The 19734-nt window shown below is 47.5% G+C and overlaps 2 protein-coding genes across 2 annotated transcripts; both read left to right on the forward strand.

The window, feature by feature from the left end:
• Positions 1-3582: 3582 nt before the first annotated feature.
• On the forward strand, positions 3583-5608 carry Hoxb2 (homeobox B2). Its single transcript, XM_026386965.2, has 2 exons — positions 3583-3967; positions 4711-5608. The coding sequence occupies exons 1-2, from the start codon at positions 3583-3585 to the stop codon at positions 5382-5384; spliced, it is 1059 nt and encodes a 352-aa protein (XP_026242750.1). The 3' UTR covers positions 5385-5608.
• A 10243-nt stretch (positions 5609-15851) lies between these two features.
• Positions 15852-17191, forward strand: Hoxb1 (homeobox B1). Its single transcript, XM_026387064.2, has 2 exons — positions 15852-16431; positions 16863-17191. Exons 1-2 carry the CDS (start codon positions 15852-15854, stop codon positions 17189-17191), a joined length of 909 nt encoding a protein of 302 aa, XP_026242849.1.
• The last annotated feature ends 2543 nt before the right edge of the window (positions 17192-19734 follow it).

The raw sequence follows: 19734 nt of genomic DNA on the forward strand, positions 1-19734 counted from the left end.
AGGGGGCTCTTGGGTGCTCTCTGTGGGTCTTTTTGTTTAACCTCTTTGCCTCTCAGTTTTTCTCATCCATTGACCTTTTGTCTGCTCCCCCCTTTAGCCGCAATCTCTCTTCAATCCCTCCCCCCACCCCCAGGAAAAAAAAAATCTGGCCATTTACTGCTTCTTCCACAGAACCTAAACTTCACAGTCGTCTTCCGGAGCTACAAAGAAGTCATCACGTGACCCGAAGCCCAACAACCATTGGGTCTAAAATGAAAACAAAGGAAAATGATTAATCTAAAAAAAAAAAAAAAAACTGAGGCCTAGACTTCTTAGGTCAAACCTTAAAACTAAAGTGAAATTAAATCACTAAATAAAACTTGGGGCAGAGGGAGAGAGGACAAATCCTCTTGCCAGGGAAAGAGCAAAAGAAGGTGGAAGAAGCTGTTGGATCCAAGCATAAATAAAATGGTCCCCAGGCTAATGTGCGGCTGTTTCCAGGATCCTTGGGAAAACTTCATTTCTTAGTCGGGGTTCCATAAAAGTTTTATCACACTGGAGCGAGGATAGAGAGGGTCTGTCAAAGATGAAATGTCACCGCCGCGTCGCTGGAGCCGATAAGAGCGAGGAGACAGGGTGGCTGAAATATGGAGCTAATTCGTTGAAAGAGAAGCGATGCCTGCTTGCTGAAGAGTTGCATAATTCTAATTGTAAGCGATGCGCCCGCATTGCTTAATTAGGAGCATATATTTGGTGGTAGTGGTGGTTGTGGGGGTGAGAATCATTCCAGGCCCTCAGCCTTAAAGCAGGGCTGATTTTCATTTTTATGTTGCATCCTGGCAGTCCAAGGTTAGTAATTACAGTCTTTATGCAACAATAAATAACAATAAAAAAGCAACCTGAATTCTGCATCCCCCCCACCACACCAAGTAGGATTTTAACTGGACGGCTCATCCAGGCAGCAAGCAATTTAGCATTAGGTCAGGCTATAATTTAAAGGCAGAAGAGCGTGCAAAGTTTGATTGGGATCAAATAACGCTCAAGGGTCTTTCTTTCTCTCTGTCTTCCTCTTCTCTGAATAACATGTTCTGAATGATGTAACTAGATGAAACGCCATGTTTGGCTCTGGGGGTGGGGTGGATTGCTTATTTTGCTAGCCAGAGAGAAAAGCAGGCCAAGAGAGAGAATTTAACTAGAGGATGAAAAAGCAGAGCTTTGGTTTGAAGCTGGAATGGTAAATAAGAAAAATAAGATGGACCTGGCTTAGCGTCCTTCTGTTTTCAAGATTCCGGTTGCTCAGCTAAAACAGTCAAGATGTGGGTAAAATATCTTTGCTTTACCATTCAGCATGCAGGAGAGTGGGGGAGGGATGTCTCCCAGAAGGAGGGCTCTCTTGGCCCCTTTTAACACCCAAGTTTTCCGTTGTTCACTAATCTGGCCATAAAATCTGTCATCGAGGGTTAGAGAGTTGTATTTCCTGCGCAGGGACAGTCTTGGCCTGGATTGCCTAGGGAAGCCCTGGGTCCTGCAGCCAGCTAGAGGGGCTGTTAGAAAACCTGCAGTGATGCCCAAGGGGCTGACCAGAGAGTGAATCCTTATTCAGGCCTTCCTGCACAGCTACTGTTTGGATTCTTCCCTGCCTACCCTTATCCACATCTCCAAATGGCAAAATGGTTTTCTTTGGAGTTGAATTGCACATCACCCTCTGGCCAGTTGGCCTAGTTCAGAGCAGCTCTCCATGTTCTGAGAGCTCTACAGTCTGTCCCTGCAGCCCCCACCTTCAGCCCCCCCCCCCTTTCCAACCTTCTCTTCTCCACCCCCACCCTTCTACTCAGACTTCTGGGCCCTTCTTTTTAAATACTCACCACCTCCCACGCGGATGTTACATTGACAAAGTTTCTAGCTCCAGCTCCCAGCTGAGTTGCCATTTCTCTGCTAACCAGCCTTCTCCTTAGGGCTGGGTTGCAGTGAACCAGTAGGGGGAGGGGAGGCCAGAGTCGTGGGAGTTCTCCAGGCAAACTTTCCACCCAACTCAGCGCCTTCCCTCTGTCCCCATTTCCCATCTGTTTCCTGGCTCTCCCAGAATCACCTTTCTCTATTGCCACCCCCTCCCCTCAGGCCTTTTTAAGGGATGTGGAATTTCGGCTGTTCCCTCTGCTTTCCCAAAGAGACAAATTCTTTGATGCAATCGGAGGGAGCTGTCAGGGGGCTAAGATTGATCGCCTCATCTCCTCTTGGTCCCTCTGACCCACTCATTTAAAAATCTTCCCCCAGATCGACTTTTCATTTTCTGCTTTGAGGCCTAGTTTCCCACCAACTGCTTGTGGCTCTACATCTTGTACCTCCTTCCTCTAGTAAATTGTAGCATTCTCTAAAGTTCAGACTATCTTGGTCCCCTCAAAATAAATAAATAAATAAATAAATAAAGTCCCACTCCAGGGGCCAGAATCATCTCAGTGGTCATATTTCCACTCCCTCCATCTTCAAGAATTCCATTTTTCTTGCCTAGATTTTTTTTTCTTATGCTAGCACAATGGCAAAAGTGGAAAGGAAAGTCTTTTTGTCCCACTAGGGACTGCTACCCCTCCCCCCCCATAGGCAATGACCTGAATTTTGAGAGTTATATGATTGGTTCTTGTTCATGCCCCTAGATATGGATACAGAAAAGGCTTGGGGTTAAGTGGGCATATATGCACCTTCAACCCTCCTGTTGCAGGAGTGAAGGACTTATAATAGATAAGTATAAATCCCCAAGAGGAAGGCAATGGACATAAGGAGTTGTGCTGTAAACACTGGGCAGAGAAGGGAACCCAAGCCCTACAGTTATGGAGGCCAGTGGGCAAAAATGCTGTGGAGGTACCTGAACATTTCCCAAGATTTAACAGTTGCTTTAGGGGTTGGGATGGGAGTGGTGGTGATGATGATTATAAATCTCTTCTGTTTCTTAATCACACCTCAACACTGTTCTTTCCTAAATGGAGGAAACATCTTTCCATTCCTTCTTCCTCCCATAGAGATACTCTCTCATCTGTGTGTGTGTGTGTGTGTGTGTGTGTGTGTGTAAGATAGTGCTTGCTATGTAATAAAAAAAAGTATTAATTTACTTCATTAAAATCTTTAGAAAGGAGGAAAATTTCTCCTTCTGATTTGATCTGTTCCTGCAACCTTACAAGGGTGGAAGGAGGAAAGGTCCCTCTAGATTTTCTAGAGAAAGGGAGTCATTGGGGAGACACCGGTTTAGGAATGGGGGACTCATGGTGTCCAGGTCGTGGTCCTCTGGAGTTTTTGAATCAATTAAAGCAAATAATGCTCTGTTTTCCACCAGGCCCAGCCGAGCGATTGGCCAAGGCCGGTCCCGTGACCACGAATTCCCTGCAATTTCGTCGGAGTCCTGGGTTTAATAGAGAGAGTCCCCATACGCTTGTATTTATCAGCAATATACAATTATAAAGGCCCAAATTTTAAAAAAAGAAAGAGAGCGAAATCTCCCCCTCCCAAAATCGTTCCATCGCACAAACCTGGGGGGGGCAGGAGGGGGGGTCCCTTCCGATCCTCCCTCCTGACGCCCCCCCCAGCAGGCCCCCTCCCCCACCATTGAAAGCCATGAATTTTGAATTTGAGAGGGAGATTGGGTTTATAAACAGCCAGCCATCGCTCGCCGAGTGTCTGACTTCCTTCCCCGCTGTCTTGGAGACATTTCAAACTTCATCAATCAAGGAGTCGACATTAATTCCTCCTCCTCCTCCTTTCGAGCAAATCTTCCCCAGCCTCCAGCCCGGCGCCTCCACCCTTCAGAGACCCGGGAGCCAAAAGCAAGCCGAAGATGGGCCTGCTCTGCTGCCACCGCCGCCGCTCCCCACCGCCCCCCCAGCCCCCGAGTTCCCCTGGATGAAAGAGAAGAAATCCGCCAAGAAACCCAGCCAATCCGCCGCGTCCCCTTCCCCGACTGCCTCCTCCGTCCCGGCCTCGGGGGTCGGATCGCCTGCAGGTCGGTAAGCGTGTTGGGGGTGGGGTAGGGTGTAACTAGAAGACAGAGGGAGAAAGAGTAGCGGGGGAGGCCAAAAAAAAAAAAAAAAAAAAAAAAAAAAAAAAAAAGCAAGCCTGTTGGGGTTCCCTTGCTCGGTCAATTCTCGGGATGGGGAAGCAGAATGTCCCGCCGAGGCTCAGGCCTGGCCGCTGCCAGATTATTTTTTCCTACAGTAGATTTGGAAACTGGTTGGTGAAGAGTCCTCCCCCCCCCAACCCTATGGTAGAAGAAAAGGATTCGATTGAGGAATCTGTGTAGAGGAATGAATGTTGTTGTTGAGAATGAATCTGGGGCAGGAAAAGATGCGATCCTCCTCCCTCTCCCAACCCGAGGAGGGCAAATTTGAGAGCTAGAAAGGAAAAGAGGTGAAGAACAATCTGTGAAAGCTCTCCCGGGGTTGAGTTTGAAAGTTCATTGGGAAGGGGTATCTGAGATTCTGGGAGAGAAAAGGAACCGCTCCCCGCCCTCTCTGTGGCCCGCGGCCGGCTCTGAATGCTTTGCCCTAACCCTGGCCAGGTCTGTCATCGAGGGAGGGAGCGGAAAGAACCGAAGAGTAGTGAGAGCAAACCGTTTTGCTGGGGGTGGGGGTGGGAAAGGGAGGCTCCTGATATTGTTTTTGGAGGATGGGGTAGTCTTGATCTCTGCTGAAGTGAAGTTGGGATGAAGACAGGACCCGCTGTGACGCCCAGCCTGCTTTTCAATAGATGGCCCCGGACTGCCCGACTCGGGCTGCGGCGGGGCGCGCAGGCTGCGCACCGCCTACACCAACACGCAGCTGCTGGAGCTGGAGAAAGAATTTCATTTTAACAAGTACCTGTGCCGGCCTCGTCGGGTGGAGATCGCGGCCTTGCTGGACCTCACCGAAAGGCAGGTCAAAGTCTGGTTCCAGAACCGGCGCATGAAACACAAGAGGCAGACGCAGCACCGAGAACAGCCCGACGGGGAGCCAGCCTGCCCCGGTGTCCTAGAGGAAATTGGAGACCCAGCTGAGGAACCAGCGGCCAGCCCGGGAGGCCCCTCTGTTTCTCGCGTGGTGCGGGAAGCCTGCCTTTATCCCGCCGAAGTGGCGCCGGGCCCCCCAGGCCCTGAGCCTTTGGCAGCTCACTTGGAGGGTGCGGGTGCTCAGAGCCCTGACTGCGCCCTGCGCAGAGCCGGCGGCCTGGAGCCCGAGTCATTGCCAGAAGACGCTTTTCCGGAGCGGCAAGATTCGCCTTTCCTGCCCGAGCTCAACTTCTTTGCCACCGACTCTTGTCTCCAACTGTCCGGAGGCCTTTCCCCCAGTCTACAGGGCTCGCTCGACAGCCCAGTCCCCCTTTCCGAGGAAGAGTTGGACTTCTTCACGAGCACGCTTTGTGCCATCGACCTGCAGTTTCCCTAACCCGTTTCATCCCCCGACCCTTTCCACCCCCCGTCCTCCACTGCGTCTGTTGGGAAAATCGAGTTTCCTCCACCCCAATTGCATTTACTTATGTGTTTTGCTAAAATTCAGGTATTATTGAATTAGTGTTTAATCTACTTCCTTTTTTTTTGTTTCTCTTTTTAAAATCACACAGATAAACTCCGTTTGTTAGACTACTTCCAACGAAATCTCAGGAATAATTAAACTTGGGGGGGGTTCTTAAAAGGAATTAGAGGGACCTATTTTCCTCTTTTTTTTTTACGTTTTAGACTGTAGTTTATTTATTAAAATTCTTTAATAATAGGAAAAGGGGAAAGTATTTATTGTACATTATTTTCATAGATTAAATAAAATGTCTTTATAATATGAAAACGAGTGTTTGTGTTGGGACCCAGCCCTTTCCCGGTCCCCAGGGCCCCTTCTCACTTCTCCAGGACCCATATGAGGTTGATCTGGTTCAGTGGCCCAAGCCGTGGCAAAGACCAGGGTCTGGCAAAGTCCGGGTGGTACAAAGGTACCGTTTGTTGGCCATTTCTTGACCCAGGGCTTCAGGACGAGTGGGGATTTCCTCGATGCTTGGTCACCTTGTCTCCAAACCGACAAGGTCTTGCACCAGGTTCCCAGTGACTCTCCTTAGAAATAAAGGTGGACGGTGGAAAGAGAGGGTGTGCTGTGAGCAGAAGAGGATGCAAGGAGAGGAAGCCTCAGGGACAGGCCTCGTGAAAGCAGAGTTTTTGCTTAATTAGGAGGGGGTCCAAGGGCTTCCCAGACTTCCGTGCCCTAAGCCGGTGGAGGGGCTTTTTTAGGAACTTCAGAAGCCTGGGGACGCGAGGCCTGGGATGTGGAGCCAGACTTCCTAGGGGCTGTCGGTGGCCACGGAGTGGAGAAGGGTTTTCTTGAAAAGCTGGGGCCGTTGTCCAGAAATGGTAACAACTGGCCTCCAAGTGGACAAGAAAAGAGGCCGGATGAGAAATGTGGCGCGGCCGAACACCGATGTTCCTAGGTCTGTGCTGTCAACCCGGGGTCCTGGGAATGGAAGAGCATCCCAGGAGCCGCAGGGGCAACAGGACGAGGCAATCGGAAGGCGTTCAGGGAAGGAAGGAATAACGAGGAGCGTGGGAGGGAGATGGGAATGCAAGGAAGATGCTCAAAATGGCGCTGGGGCCAGGCAGCCGGGAGGGCGAGGGAAGAGATTGTGGCGGCCATGACAGCCGCTGCTGGACGCGCTGCTGGATGGGTCCAGTCCCCGTCCGCCCCCACCTTCTCCCTGAGGGATGTTCCAGCTCGTAGGGAAGGAAAGAGAGCCTGGGAGCCGGATTTTTTTTTTTTTTTTTAATGGGCCCAATGGATGCTGAGGACCCGAGATGGAAGGAGAATCCGCGTGGGGTGTGGGAAGGGGGATGGCAAGTGGGGGGTCTTGGGGCCTGGCTCGGCCTCGCCAAGTATGACTTTTCATCATGCGCTCTGGGATTTGAAGCCCGGCCAGAGCTTTCTCCAAATGCAGACCCACCTGTCTTGGCCAACAACTTCATTTGCCTTCTCAACACCAGTTCCTACACCCCCACCCCCAACCCCCACCCCGCGCCCTTCCTGGCTCCTGGTATAGCTGGTAAGCTCGCTGCAAGGATCGATCTCCCCCCATCTGCTTCCTGGTTTATTCTCGCGAACATAGAGATTTAAAGGACCCTGGAAAGCCATTCATCGTCCTTCGGTTTATTTAATATTTCTCCGGCTCAGAAACAGACACCGCGGGGCTACCTCCCTGGCAGATGCTGCAGTTCTTTGAAAGCAGTTTATTTCCTGGGCCTCTTAGACTTTCCCCTGCACCAGCAGGATGGGGACTTAGAGTACCAGGCACCGAGAGGCAGCAACTGTCAGAATAAGCCAAGAGCCAGCATAGGTGGTGACATATAGGACTAGGCAGGCCCAACGAGTATTTCTTTAACTGGCCCCTCAGTGCAGGAAGTACACATATTTTATTCAGCTGGAATTTAATCCCTTAAACTGTCTTAATATAGAATTCATCTCGTGCATTAAATAATCTTATGTCATGTTAAATTGCAGTTATTTCTTTCATAAATAAATTAATATAGAACAATTAGATGTGTTATTGTAATAATATCGTGTATCTTATTAGTTTATTTTCCCTCATAAAATATATAGGTATGAAATAAATTCAATATATTAAAGTAATAATACACAGCTTATTGGCTTGTGTGTTTATTTTCCCCATAAATAAGTGAATATACAATATATTAAAACCACACTATACATCTCATTGGGCTGTGTGTTTATTTCTCCATAAAATATGCCCACAGGCAGTGTTTAACATCTTAAAAATCACAGCACATAAGCTGTCTCTACACCAGCAAAATGAAAGAGACATTTCAGCTGGAGCTTTGATTTCTATGGACAGCCAAACTAGATAATTTGGTCTAATTAAAAATGCTCTTGCAGCTATAGCAGGTTGTTACAAAGATCAAGAATACCAGAAAGATCTCACTAATTAACTTCCTTCCAGCTTTCTTTGGTCAAAAGGAGAGCACCCTTTATCAGTGCCAAAAAATGCAGGAGCTGCTGTGCTGGAAAGAAACCCCATCCAGGGATCATGGTCTATGCTACTTAGGGGGCTCTGAGGCTCCCATGCTCTAGAGACTGGCTGCTCCATAGGCCAGCAGCATAAGCATTACCTCTGAGATAGTTAGAAATGCAGACCTACTAAATCAGAATCTTTAAATTATCAGGTCCCTAAGTGATTTATAGGCATATTAAAGTTTGAGAAGAAATGCTAGACCACAGTATCACTTTGCTTCTTGCTTTCTTCCATGCTTAAGAATTTTTAATCTATTTTATGTGGCTACTACCTTCCAATGCTTTAAATCCAAACCAGGAGCCCAAAGGGCAGGGAATCTCAGCTGCTGCCTGCATCAGTCCTGATTCCTCCTGCCAAATGACTGGAGAGCCAAGAGAGTCCAGCCAAAGGCTCTATATGTTTAGATTTATGCATTCCCACTTTCCTGGGGGTGAGAAGAAATAGGGAGATTCAGCATTTCCCTTGGCTAATTATTAGAGAGGAGTTGGGATTCCTTTTACAGGAAACAGATAAGGTTTTCTATGTCTGTTCTTTATTTCTTTTTAAAAATATTTTAAAATTGTAGATAAACATAATGCTTTATTTTGTTTATTTAGTTTTATGTAATGCTGGGGATTGAATCCAGGGCCTCACACATGCTAGGCAAGTGCTCTACCACTGAGCTACAACCCCAGCCCCTCTGTTTCTCTTCTTTCACAAACTCACCATCTCTGGTGATACCATCAAAGAATAAAGAGGCAATGTATTTCCAGAAGGAAATGACTCTCATCTCCCCACCCAAGCTAATGTCAAATCCAAGGGAATTCTTGCCAAATGTGGGATTCATAAAGAGATGGGACTTGGGATGTTTGTGTTCCAGATGGTTTACTTTTTGCTGTTTTCTCTCTGGGGTCATCTTTTTTTAGCTACAGCTTTAACAGTTGGCTATGGAGAAGGAAGGGAAAGAGGAGTAGTTCCTAGGTGGAGCAGTACACCTGCCCATGGCAGCAGGTTACAGGACAGTGCCAGGCAGCTATACCCACTTCTCCCATCTGTATTGGGGCAGGACATCTCCTGAGTCAGGACAAAATTATAAGTGGTCTGCAGCATAGACAGTTTATGAATTGACTGTGGTTGGACTGGGAAGGTTTCAGTAGAGACAAGAAAGCTGCTGGTCAATCTGCCCTACTGTTGGTGAATCATTCATATAAGAAGAATGGTTCATTAATATTATGGTAAAAGAAAGGACCATTAGCTCAAAGAATGACTTGCAATTGTGATAACCTGGAGTCATTTTTTAAAAAATTAATTTATGCCTGGTCAAGTCCCTTCCCCTCTCTGGACCTCAGTTTCTCTATCTGTGATGGAAATTGAAGAATTAAATATTTCCAATGTATTCTGCATTGATATATGCCCAGAGTATATTTGTTAGTTTTCACAATCAGTCCATTAAATATTTATAATGCTTGGAGTTATAGGCTCTTAAGTGACTCTTGGTGTTTGATAATAACCTACCTCCTACTTTCTGATTGGGACCATTTTAACAGATTTTAATTTGTATATTTATATCCCAAATCATGCCCCAATCATTAAAAGAGTAGAGAGAGAAATCTTTTCAACATGCATGTCATTGGGTGCAGTGTGATGTGTCAGGAATTCAATAAATATGAATATACAGAAGTATTGTAGCCAAGTCTCTCTCTGGCTTTCATCCTCTGCTACCTTCCTCAATGTAAGGCTGTACTTTCTCTTGTTTAAAAGAGAGGAGGCCATTTTGAATAAAAAGAGTCACCAAACTTCTTATTTGACATGGTGTAGTAGATTTTATTTGGTTACTAGGCATCAGGAGCATAGTCACAAATTCTGTTTTTCCCTGAATTCCTAATTCAGCCCTACTGACTTCTCCTAACCACTTTTCCTTTAGGTCACTGACAAGAACTGGCCCCACTGCATAATTCCTTGCTTTCAGTTAAGGGCATGTCCTCACTGTGCAGAAGGTGGCTTCTAGGGTGTCTCTATGTCTCCTTTGTTTGCTGTGGCTGCTGTAGTCCAGATCCTACATTGACTTCTCCAGCCAAGCTCTGCTTTCCTGCCCATATACTCTTTCCACTCTCAGTGCTGAGAAAGGTAGTTAATGCTTGAAGGAAAACTAACAAATTACTCTCCTCAGTGGAAGGAGTCCCCTTAAAACCTTCTGATAGAGGTTGGGGGGTATAGCTCAGTGATAGAGCTCCTGCCTGTCTGTAGCATGTTAGAGGCCCTGGGCAAAACAACAACAAGTACTAGTACAACAACACCTTCCCTAACCCCCAACTACCACAGAAAAGTCACAGTATGGACAATCATTCATATCCAAATTCAGCTTGACCAGTGTTTGATAAGGTTGCCAAAGTGGATATTTTGGTCCAAACTATCACATTTGGATAAACCTGGGTAAGTGGAAAATTATTTCAAATCTTCATGTCACTCTAATCTTTTCTTTTAGATCCCAATCAGGGTAGTGAATGTAGCTCAAAGTGGTACAGCACTTGCCTAGCATGTGTGAGGGAGGCTCTGAGTTCAATCCTCAGCACTGAAAAAAAAAATTCCAATCATTATTTAATAATGCCTCCAATCATTTATTCAGATCTTGGAAGTCAGGTTCAACCCTTTCCCCCTCTGGAACAGACGTCTAAGCCTCAGGAAAAAGAGACAACTTCTTCCCTAGCCAACTTTACCCAAATATTAGGAAAATAAGGAAAGTTATTTCTAATATATTCAACTGTAAACCTTTCTGGTATAGTTTTATTAATTTGGGTATCTTTATAGGCATTAAATATTAGGCTTAAGTTTTCAAAAAAATTCTTCAGCTTAGAAGAAAATTCTTTGCCCAAATAAGCCAATCCACTCCATCCTCAATGAAATTTGCATATGATAAAGTACATGTTGTATAGTATATGGCGATATGTTGCATAAAAGAATAGCAATATATACTATTCTCCTATTGCATATTACCATATTTTAATACACTAGTTATATTAAAAAACAGAAGACTGACTCACACTATTTTGGAATGTGCATATAATGTTAGTATCATACATCTATAGAGTTTTCTATGGTTTATATTTTCTTGTTTGCTTTAATTCTACTAACAATGCAGGAAAGTAAGTAGTATTAAATCCATTCTTCTTCTAGGAGGCTAAGACTCAGAGAAGTCAAGAAATTTGTTTAGGGCTGGAGTTGTGGCTCAGAGGTAGAGTGCTCGCCTAGCATGCGTGAGGCACAAAGTTCGATCTTCAGCACCACATAAAAATTTAAAAAAATAATAAAGATATTGTGTCCACCTATAACTAATATATATATATTAAAAAAAAGTAAGCTTGTTTATCATTGAGGGCATAGATCAGTGGAAGAACATTTGCCTAGTTTATGTGAGCTTCCCTGGGTTCAGTCAGAGAGTCAGGGTGGAGGAAGAGGGAGAGAGAGAAAAGAGAAGGAAAGGGAAGGAAGGAACTTTTCGAGGGTCATAATGTTAAGAAATGGCCAAAACAAGGACTTGAACCCAAGTATTCTGTCCACAAACCTAGTCATGTCATTACAATATGCACTGTCCATATTCTGAGATCCTAAAGCAGATCCATGACAGTTCAATTATCTGACATGAAAAGAAACAATAGTGAATTCAGATCCCATTTTCTCCCCAACAGCAACAATAAGCCATCTCTTGGGAAAAATTGTAACCCTGGATATCCTTCTAGTTTTGAAATTCCAACTTTTGATCTTGGGTTTGGCCTCCCCAAATTTAAACTAGGGAGAGCAGATAGAGAACCTTGAGGCCTAATGAAAGAACTGTTAGATTGTTCCTGCCAACTTCCCAACCTAAGAGCTGCCTCCACAGAAAGGACCAAAAAGGTGTAAACTTCTTCCTCCACTCCCTCTGTACTGAGGATTGAATCCAGGGGGGTTTTACCACTGAACTACATCCTCAGGTCCCCAGTTGTTTTTTGTTTTTTATTTTGAGACTGGTTCTCCAGGCTGGCCTTGAACTTTCAGTCCTCCTGCCTCATTCACCTGGAAGAGTAGCTGGCAAAGCCTGGGTGCAAACTTCTAACATATCCCTATTTTGATCAGAATGGTTTCCTCTGTCTGTATTTTTAGCATAAGGACCAATAATTCCCTAAGATAATTTCAGTTCTAAATATGCCTATGTTGGGATTGTGACTCAGCGTGGAGCGCTCGCCTAGCACAGGCAGGACCTGGGTTCGATCCTCAGCACTACATAAAAATAAAGGCATTGTGTTGTGTCCATCTACACCTAAAAAATAAATATTAAAAATAAATAAATAAATAAATAAGCCTATGTTCTCTATGTATATGTGTAAACTTATCATATAAACAAGGAAATCAACTTTAGGAGACTTGGGGACCTGATCTGTTTGGTTCTCACTGTTTTATTCTTTGGGGGGGGCAGGGGCAGTAGGGATTGAACCCAGGACCTCATTCATGCTAGGCAGGTACTCTACCACCTGAGCTATATCCTCAGTCCTCTCAGTTCCTTGAGATGGTGCTGGGAAAGCCAATAGAGATTTTGGAAAGTTTTAATACCTGCAATAAGAAGGAAGGTGGTGAGACTCAGGGATAAATTGGAGGGCATAGTAAATTTGGAGAACGGAGACCAAAATAATCACTGCCACTGACAGTATAATTTGAGGTACTTTTATTTTCTTTCTCCCCTCCCTCCCTTCCTTTCTTCCTTCCATCCCCCCTTTCTTCCTTTCTCTTTTCATTCTTTAGTACTAGGGATCAAATTCAGGGCCTCATGCATGCTAGGTGGATGCTGTCCACAGAACTATACCCCAGTCCCCCTCTTTTCTTCCTGTTAATAATGACAGATTGTTAGTGACTTCAGCTGCTATAGGAGGAGTGCATTTCCTCAACTCCCAGACAGATTTGCATAGTTTTATCAGACAGATTTGGAATTTATTTTTTCCTTTAGACTCAAATTGGTCCCTTAATTAGGAGGGCAAGGGATGGGGTGAGAAGGTTCTCCCTGGGATGAAGGAAAGATGGAGAGGGAAGTCTCATCTCTCAGAAACAGGGCAACCAGGTCAGATACAGGCCTGGCTCAGATTTGGGGTTAGAAGACAAACCCTAGTTCCCTACACCTGAGGTCTCAGGAGAGAGAAAGACTGGGTGCTATATCACAATCCTGTAATTCCAGAGATTCCAGAGGCACAGGCAGAAGGATTCCAAGTTTGAGGGCAGCCTCAACAATTTAGTGAGGCCTTGAGCAATTTAGTGAGTCTGGGACCCTGTCTCAAAATTAGAAAACAAGAAATAAAAAGGATATAGCTCGGTCGTAAAAATGCGTCTGGGTTCTATCACCAGTATTTACAAAAATAATTAAGTGAATAAATAAATAAATAAGAAAACTTCAGAATTAACTACAAACTTTCTCCCAGAGAGGTGGAATAGAAAGACATCTGCTTGCTCCTATCTCAGTAATCCTTTTCTCTTCAATTCTTCTGTACACCACTCTCCCCATCTCAATTCTTTCTTTTGTCTGCCCTCATCCCTTTGACACGTGAACATTCTCTCACCCTCCCCCACTGCATCTCTCTTAAAGAAGTTATGAGCGGGTTCCCTGCCCACAACTTGTCTGTGTCTGAGGAAGAACACCTGTGAAGTGGGAAGGGGGACTGGAGTTCTGTGAAGTGCTTTGAGCTCCTTCCTAGTTGGGGGCTAAGGGAGCTCACAGTGTGATTCTGGAGATACCGAGTAGAAAGCAGGAGGGGCAACTATAGGGACAGTGTAGGGACAAGAAGGAGGAATGGGAGCCAGAAGATGGAGACACAGAGATTGAGAGAGACAATTTTGGAGTCCTTGTGGAGGAATGAGTGCCTACCTGTCCTTTAGGGAGTGGGGAAACCTGAGACATTTTGAAGGTCCCCTGTGGGCCTGTACCACCTGCTTCCCCTTCCTCTCCTGAGCTCACTTGTTTACAGAGATCCCTCCCTGAACTCTTGCCCTCCTGGACTTGCCCTAGCTCTGGCCCCAGGACTCTGGTCAGGCAGACACCCTGACAGGTTACAAATGAGTGTGGGTGTTGGATTGCTCTAAGCTCTTGTCTGCAGAGTCTGGAGGAGGAGGAGGAGAATCAATGTGTGTCTACTTAAGAGCTCTTCTAGTTTCATCCAGGGTCTGAGAGAGCAAGCAAGACACTTCCTGTTGTTTTTCCGCCAACCCTAATGCAACAGACATACTGAGCAGAAAGAGGTGAGGCTCCCTTCCTTACCCTCAGAATTGAGAGTCCCAGCTGGGCACAGTGGCATGCCTGTAATCCCAACAACCCAGGAGACTGAAGAAAGAAGATCATGAGTTTGAGGCCAGCCTCAGCAATTTAGCAAAGCCCTAATCAACTTAGTGAGATCCTGTTTCAAAATAAAAATTAAAAGGGCTGGAGATTTAGCTCAAGGATAGAGTGCCCCTGGGTTCAATCTCTGTTATTAAAAAAAAGAAGAAGAAGAAGAAGAAGAAGAAGAAGTCAAAGTAGTCTCAGGGCCTCTGCACTGATTTTCTCATTCTCTGAGGAAATTTCCTTTATGTATTCTAGAACATTCATGGAAATTTGAGTAATCTTCAACACTTAATTGGTATTGAATTTATAGATTTGTGGCTAGGGATTTTTTTTTTTTAAGGACATGGAGGGTGGTGAAGGAGAGAAGGGGTAGGAGGGAACCAGAGTTCAGGGCCTCCACTAGTTTTAAACATTTTGGAAAGAAAATAAAAATCCCCCTCCTTTTCACCCCCCTGTAAACATCACCTAGCTCTGCTCATTCTGGTTCTCTGGAGAGATATAGGGAGTTATTTAAGTCTGAGTGAGTGAGCCAGCTACAGCTATGGATGGCTAGAGAGAGGATAAATACATCTAGCAAGATGAGTTGATGGATAGGAGGGAACGAATATAAATATGGAGAGAGATGGACGAACAGAGAGATGGATTGAGACAGAGAGAATATAAAGAGAGGCTGAGGGAGAGAAATGGATGCCTGAATGAGGAGAGAGCATTTATGCAGAGAGATGGAGAGAGGAATGGGGCGTTTTTCATCCTCCTCCCCACATTTCTATAGCCCTGGCTTGCTCCCTTTAAATGCCATTTTCCCACCCCCCGCTTAATGAATTCTTTCTCTGGATTCTAGACCCTGCCTCACACCCTTAGGTGTTTTTCCGCCCCACCCCACCCCCTCTTCACAGTCATCCATTTGGCCCAAGATAACATACCTCACCCCACTGTCCTAGCCCATCACCCCAAGACAAATTAGGAGAAACAAAACCAGAGTGGGAATTCTGGGCAAAGTAAAGAAGCTAGGTTCTCCACCTCCAGGTCTACAGCCTGGGGGGGAGGCTTCTTTTAGGGGTGGGAAGATCGAGGGGCAGCTGGGTTGAATTTGTCCAAATCTAATAACCCAGAGCCTATTGAAGGCCTTGGGGGTTGGGAGGGGAGAAAAGTCTTGAATATTCTTCAAACTTTCCCCCCCACTCCCTCTGGTCCCTTCTTTCCAAAAGTCTTTGAAGAAAGATGTTTTTGACGCTTCCATGTCGCTCTCAGATGGATGGGCTGCCGGTGATTGAAGTGTCTTTGTCATGCTAATGCTTGGGGGCTGATGGATGGGCGCTGGGGCTGCCAAACTCTGGCCCTCTTTGCCCATTGGCCTGGGAGAGATCACATGTGCCCCCCTACCCCCACTCTCTACCCCTTTCCTAAGGGAGCTCTGGCCCTGGCGATCTGGCCCAGGCCATGGATGCAAGCCTCATCGCTGTGACATACTGCGGAAAGGTTGTAGGGCAAGAGGGTGTCTCCCCGAAAAAGGCCGACCCTCCTGCGGCCTCCACGCATGGACTATAATAGGATGAACTCCTTCCTAGAGTACCCACTCTGTAACCGGGGACCGAACGCCTACAGCGCCCACAACGCCCTAACCTCCTTTCCCCACAGTTCGGCTCCTGCCATTGACAGCTACGCAGGCGAGGGCCGCTATGGTGGGGGGCTGCCCAGCCCTGTGCTGCAGCAGAACTCGGGCTATCCCGCCCAGCAACCGCATTCAGCGCTGGGGGTGCCCTTTCCCAGCTCTGCGCCCTCAGGGTATGCCCCGGCCTCCTGCAGTCCCAGCTATGGGCCTTCTCAATATTACCCTTTGGGTCAATCGGAAGGAGATGGAGGCTATTTTCATCCATCCAACTACGCTGCCCAGCTAGGGGGCTTGCCCGACGGCTACGGAGCGGGTGGATCCGGCACTGGGCCATACCCTCCACCACAGCCCCCTTATGGGAACGAGCAGACCTCGAGCTTTGCACCGGCCTACGCTGATCTCCTCTCCGAGGACAAGGAATCATCATCTTGCGCATCAGAACCCAGTACCCCCACGGCCCGGACCTTCGACTGGATGAAGGTTAAGAGGAACCCACCCAAGACAGGTAGGGCTCAGACGTGGCCACCCCCGTCTCCCAGGCCCCAGGCAGCTTAGTTGTCCCTGCACTGAGGGGGGTTATTTTCTCTCAGCCGTTCTGGTAGAGGCAGGTAAGCGTACTCCCGCCAGATCAGGTGAGATCTTTCCATCTAGCAAGTGCAGGGCCACCCCCAAGAGTAGGTCTCCATACACATCCCACTTGCGGATCTGTTCGCCCAGAATGGGGGCCCAGGACCCGCTGCGTTGGGCTGGGGGTGGAAGTAAGAGAAAGATTGCTCCGCGTTTGAAGATCACCACCGGGCTGCCTGGTGATCCGTAGGGACTTTGAGAACTAGGGACAGAATGCTGACTGAGGGTGCACAGCTACATTAGGAGGAGCGGAGGGGAGGGAGAGAGGTGAGAGAACTGACGTGGCCTTTCTTCCCGCCCCGCCCCTAGCGAAGGTGTCGGAGCTGGGACTGGGCGCGACCGGTGGCCTCCGCACCAACTTCACCACGCGGCAGCTGACTGAGCTGGAGAAGGAGTTCCATTTCAACAAGTACCTGAGCCGGGCCCGGAGGGTGGAAATCGCTGCCACCCTGGAGCTCAATGAAACGCAAGTCAAGATTTGGTTCCAGAACCGGCGCATGAAGCAGAAGAAGCGCGAACGAGAGGGAAGCCGAGTGCCGCCAGCTCCTCCAGGTTGCTCCAAGGAGGCAGCGGGAGATGCCTCAGACCAGTCGACAGGCACCTCCCCGGAAGCCTCGCCCAGCTCCATCACCTCCTGAACTGAACTTTTCAACCAGAGCGGCTTCCAGCACTGTAGAGCCCTAGTCCAGTCCTCCTCTGTCCTTCCCCAACTTCACCGCCCTGGTGATCCTTGCCAAGACTGAGACACCAGTTTAGATGGGGACAGGGACTGGGGGAAGATTTTTTTCTCAGATCTGGGAAGAGAGTAGATTGATGGCTTGGGGGATCCTACAGGACTGGGGGCCTGAGAAATACCCAACCTGTCAAAGGTGGAGGGACTGGATGGGCTTTCCCCTGCCTTTGATCTGGGGATCCCCGCAATGGCAAGAATGAGGATGAGAGCCAGCCCATCCTCCTGAGTTCTCCTTTCCCTTCCAACTTTTGGCTATTCAGTTCAGTGCCTTTAAGCTTTGAGGATGCTCCTCATGCACTCTTATCCTGACTCCTCTTTCTAGGCCTGGGATAGAGAGAAGGCCTTGGATTTTCTTATGTAAGTGGTATTTGAGTGCAGATGTATTATTATCAGCAACCCTAAATCTCAGTCCTTAATACAGTTACCCACAAACTACAATAGCATCAGCTTCCTTGTGAAAGACCAAAAAGCTCCCCATCTAACCCTATTAACCCTTTCCTGGCACATTTGTATTGCACTAACACAGCCTCCAGAGGTTGTTTTCTGAGACCTGCCTCCTCCTATTAATGACCTCATTACTAAATCACCAAAGTGTTTTGAAACTTGGTATGTCAGAGACTTCTAGAATACTGTGCAAGGCCTGCTCTCAGCAAGCCTCAACCAGGAAGGCACAGGCATGCCCCTACTACATTCCCCCTATTTATTGCCTCCTGGAAAACCCAGGAATCTTGTCCCCATCTCCATTCCTACCCCTGGGGGCCTTCCCCCACTTGGAGGCATACCTCTTTACCCCAGGGAGGCTCAGGTATAGTGAGAGCTCCCAGCAACTTCAAACATTTCTCTGAACTTTGGAGACATTCATTTCTCTGAACCTTGGAGACAGTGGAGACACCATTTAAGTTTCTGGAAAACTGAGCCCCAAACAAGCCAGGTTTTCTCTGTACCTCCAACTACCTCATTTCAATAAAGTCTGTGTTTTCTCCTGCTTCCTTCTGGCTTCCCTTAAACTTAAAAGGTGAGGAAAGAGTTGGTGTTAGCTGGTTGGGTTGGAAAGAGTTGAGGTTTATCTCAGTTGGATACAGAGAAGGACTTACTGGAGGTGAGCTTAAGGTGAATTGGGCTTCAGGCACCTAGAGCAATGGTTAGTGCACTGGTGACTGGGAGAACCAGGAAAAATGGAGGAATCCGAGAGGTGAGACAGTACTGAGATATTCTTGAGAGAAGGGGAGGAATAGAGAACACATCTGTTTGCAGAGGACAAAAAGATGGAGTAAAAGGAGGAGGAAATGTGGGGGAAAGCAGAGGAAACAGTACCTTTTCCCTTTCCTGAACTCCCTCCTATCCAGACTTGGGCCTGGCAGACAGTGGACCCCCCAGGAGATCTTAGCTGAAGGAGTGAAGCAGGTTAGGGATGGGGTGGTGTGATGCCTTCCCTCTTATTCTTGCTCAGCGACAGGATGGGTCGCTGACCAATTCCCGACTGGCACACAAATAAATACGCTCCCCTCAAACCAATGCCTTTCCTAACAGCGATTCAACCGGATTTTGGGAGTCCCAGCGGTCACTAGAGTCCAGTCACAGCCGGCTCGCCTTCAAGGCTTCAAATGCCTTTCCGTCGGGGCTCAAGGTGAACGCCCTCGATCTCAGGCGTTGGACAGCAGGAAGGAGGTGGCCACCAAAGGGCCGCGTGGGGTGGGGTGCTGGCCAAGGGGAGGTGGCCCGAGATGAGGTGGGGGAAGGTCGCCGAGGTAAGCGGGACCGGCGCTGACCTTTTTACCTCGATGCGCCTCTGGGCTGGCCAAACAAGCCAGCAGCGCGCCCGCCCGCGGGGGCTGCTATTGTCTCTGGGCTGGTCCCACCGGCAAACCTTTGGTGGGCAGAGGCGGGGAGCCTCAGGAAACTCTGCTGCGGCCAACAAACCGCCATCGCTCACTCGCCTGGCGGTGCCTTGGAGATGACGCGGGCCTCTGGGCTCCAGGCCCGGGTTTATTGATTCCGGTCACCCTGGGAGCTCTGTACTACCCAGGGCCAGGATAGCACTGCTGGGGTGCAGCGGTGACTAAGGCTCAGGCGTCTTATCTAGTGCCCCCCACCATCTGTTTAAATTCGCGACCTTTGAAAGGAAGAGAGGCAGAGAGGCAGAGAGAAACGTGTATGCGGAGTGTATATAAGCAACGCCAAGCATTTACTTCCTCATGAAATTGGTGTCAGCATTATCAATAATTGCACAGTCCAGCTGGAGAGGAAGAGAAGAGTTTTGCAAGAGGAAGTTTAGTTTTCCCGGAGGCTGCTTTCTTGCCCTCTGTCAAAAAAAAAAAAAAAAAAAAAAAGCCTCTATTAACTTTTTTTCTGCATTTAATAGAAGCAGCCACCAAGCTTGGCTTCCCCAAAAGGGTCACCTTGGCAGAGGGGACAGAGCAAGTGTCTTTGGAAGCAAAACTTCCCTTG

This window comes from Urocitellus parryii, chromosome 7, assembly GCF_045843805.1.
Source record: "Urocitellus parryii isolate mUroPar1 chromosome 7, mUroPar1.hap1, whole genome shotgun sequence".
NCBI lineage: Eukaryota > Metazoa > Chordata > Mammalia > Rodentia > Sciuridae > Urocitellus > Urocitellus parryii.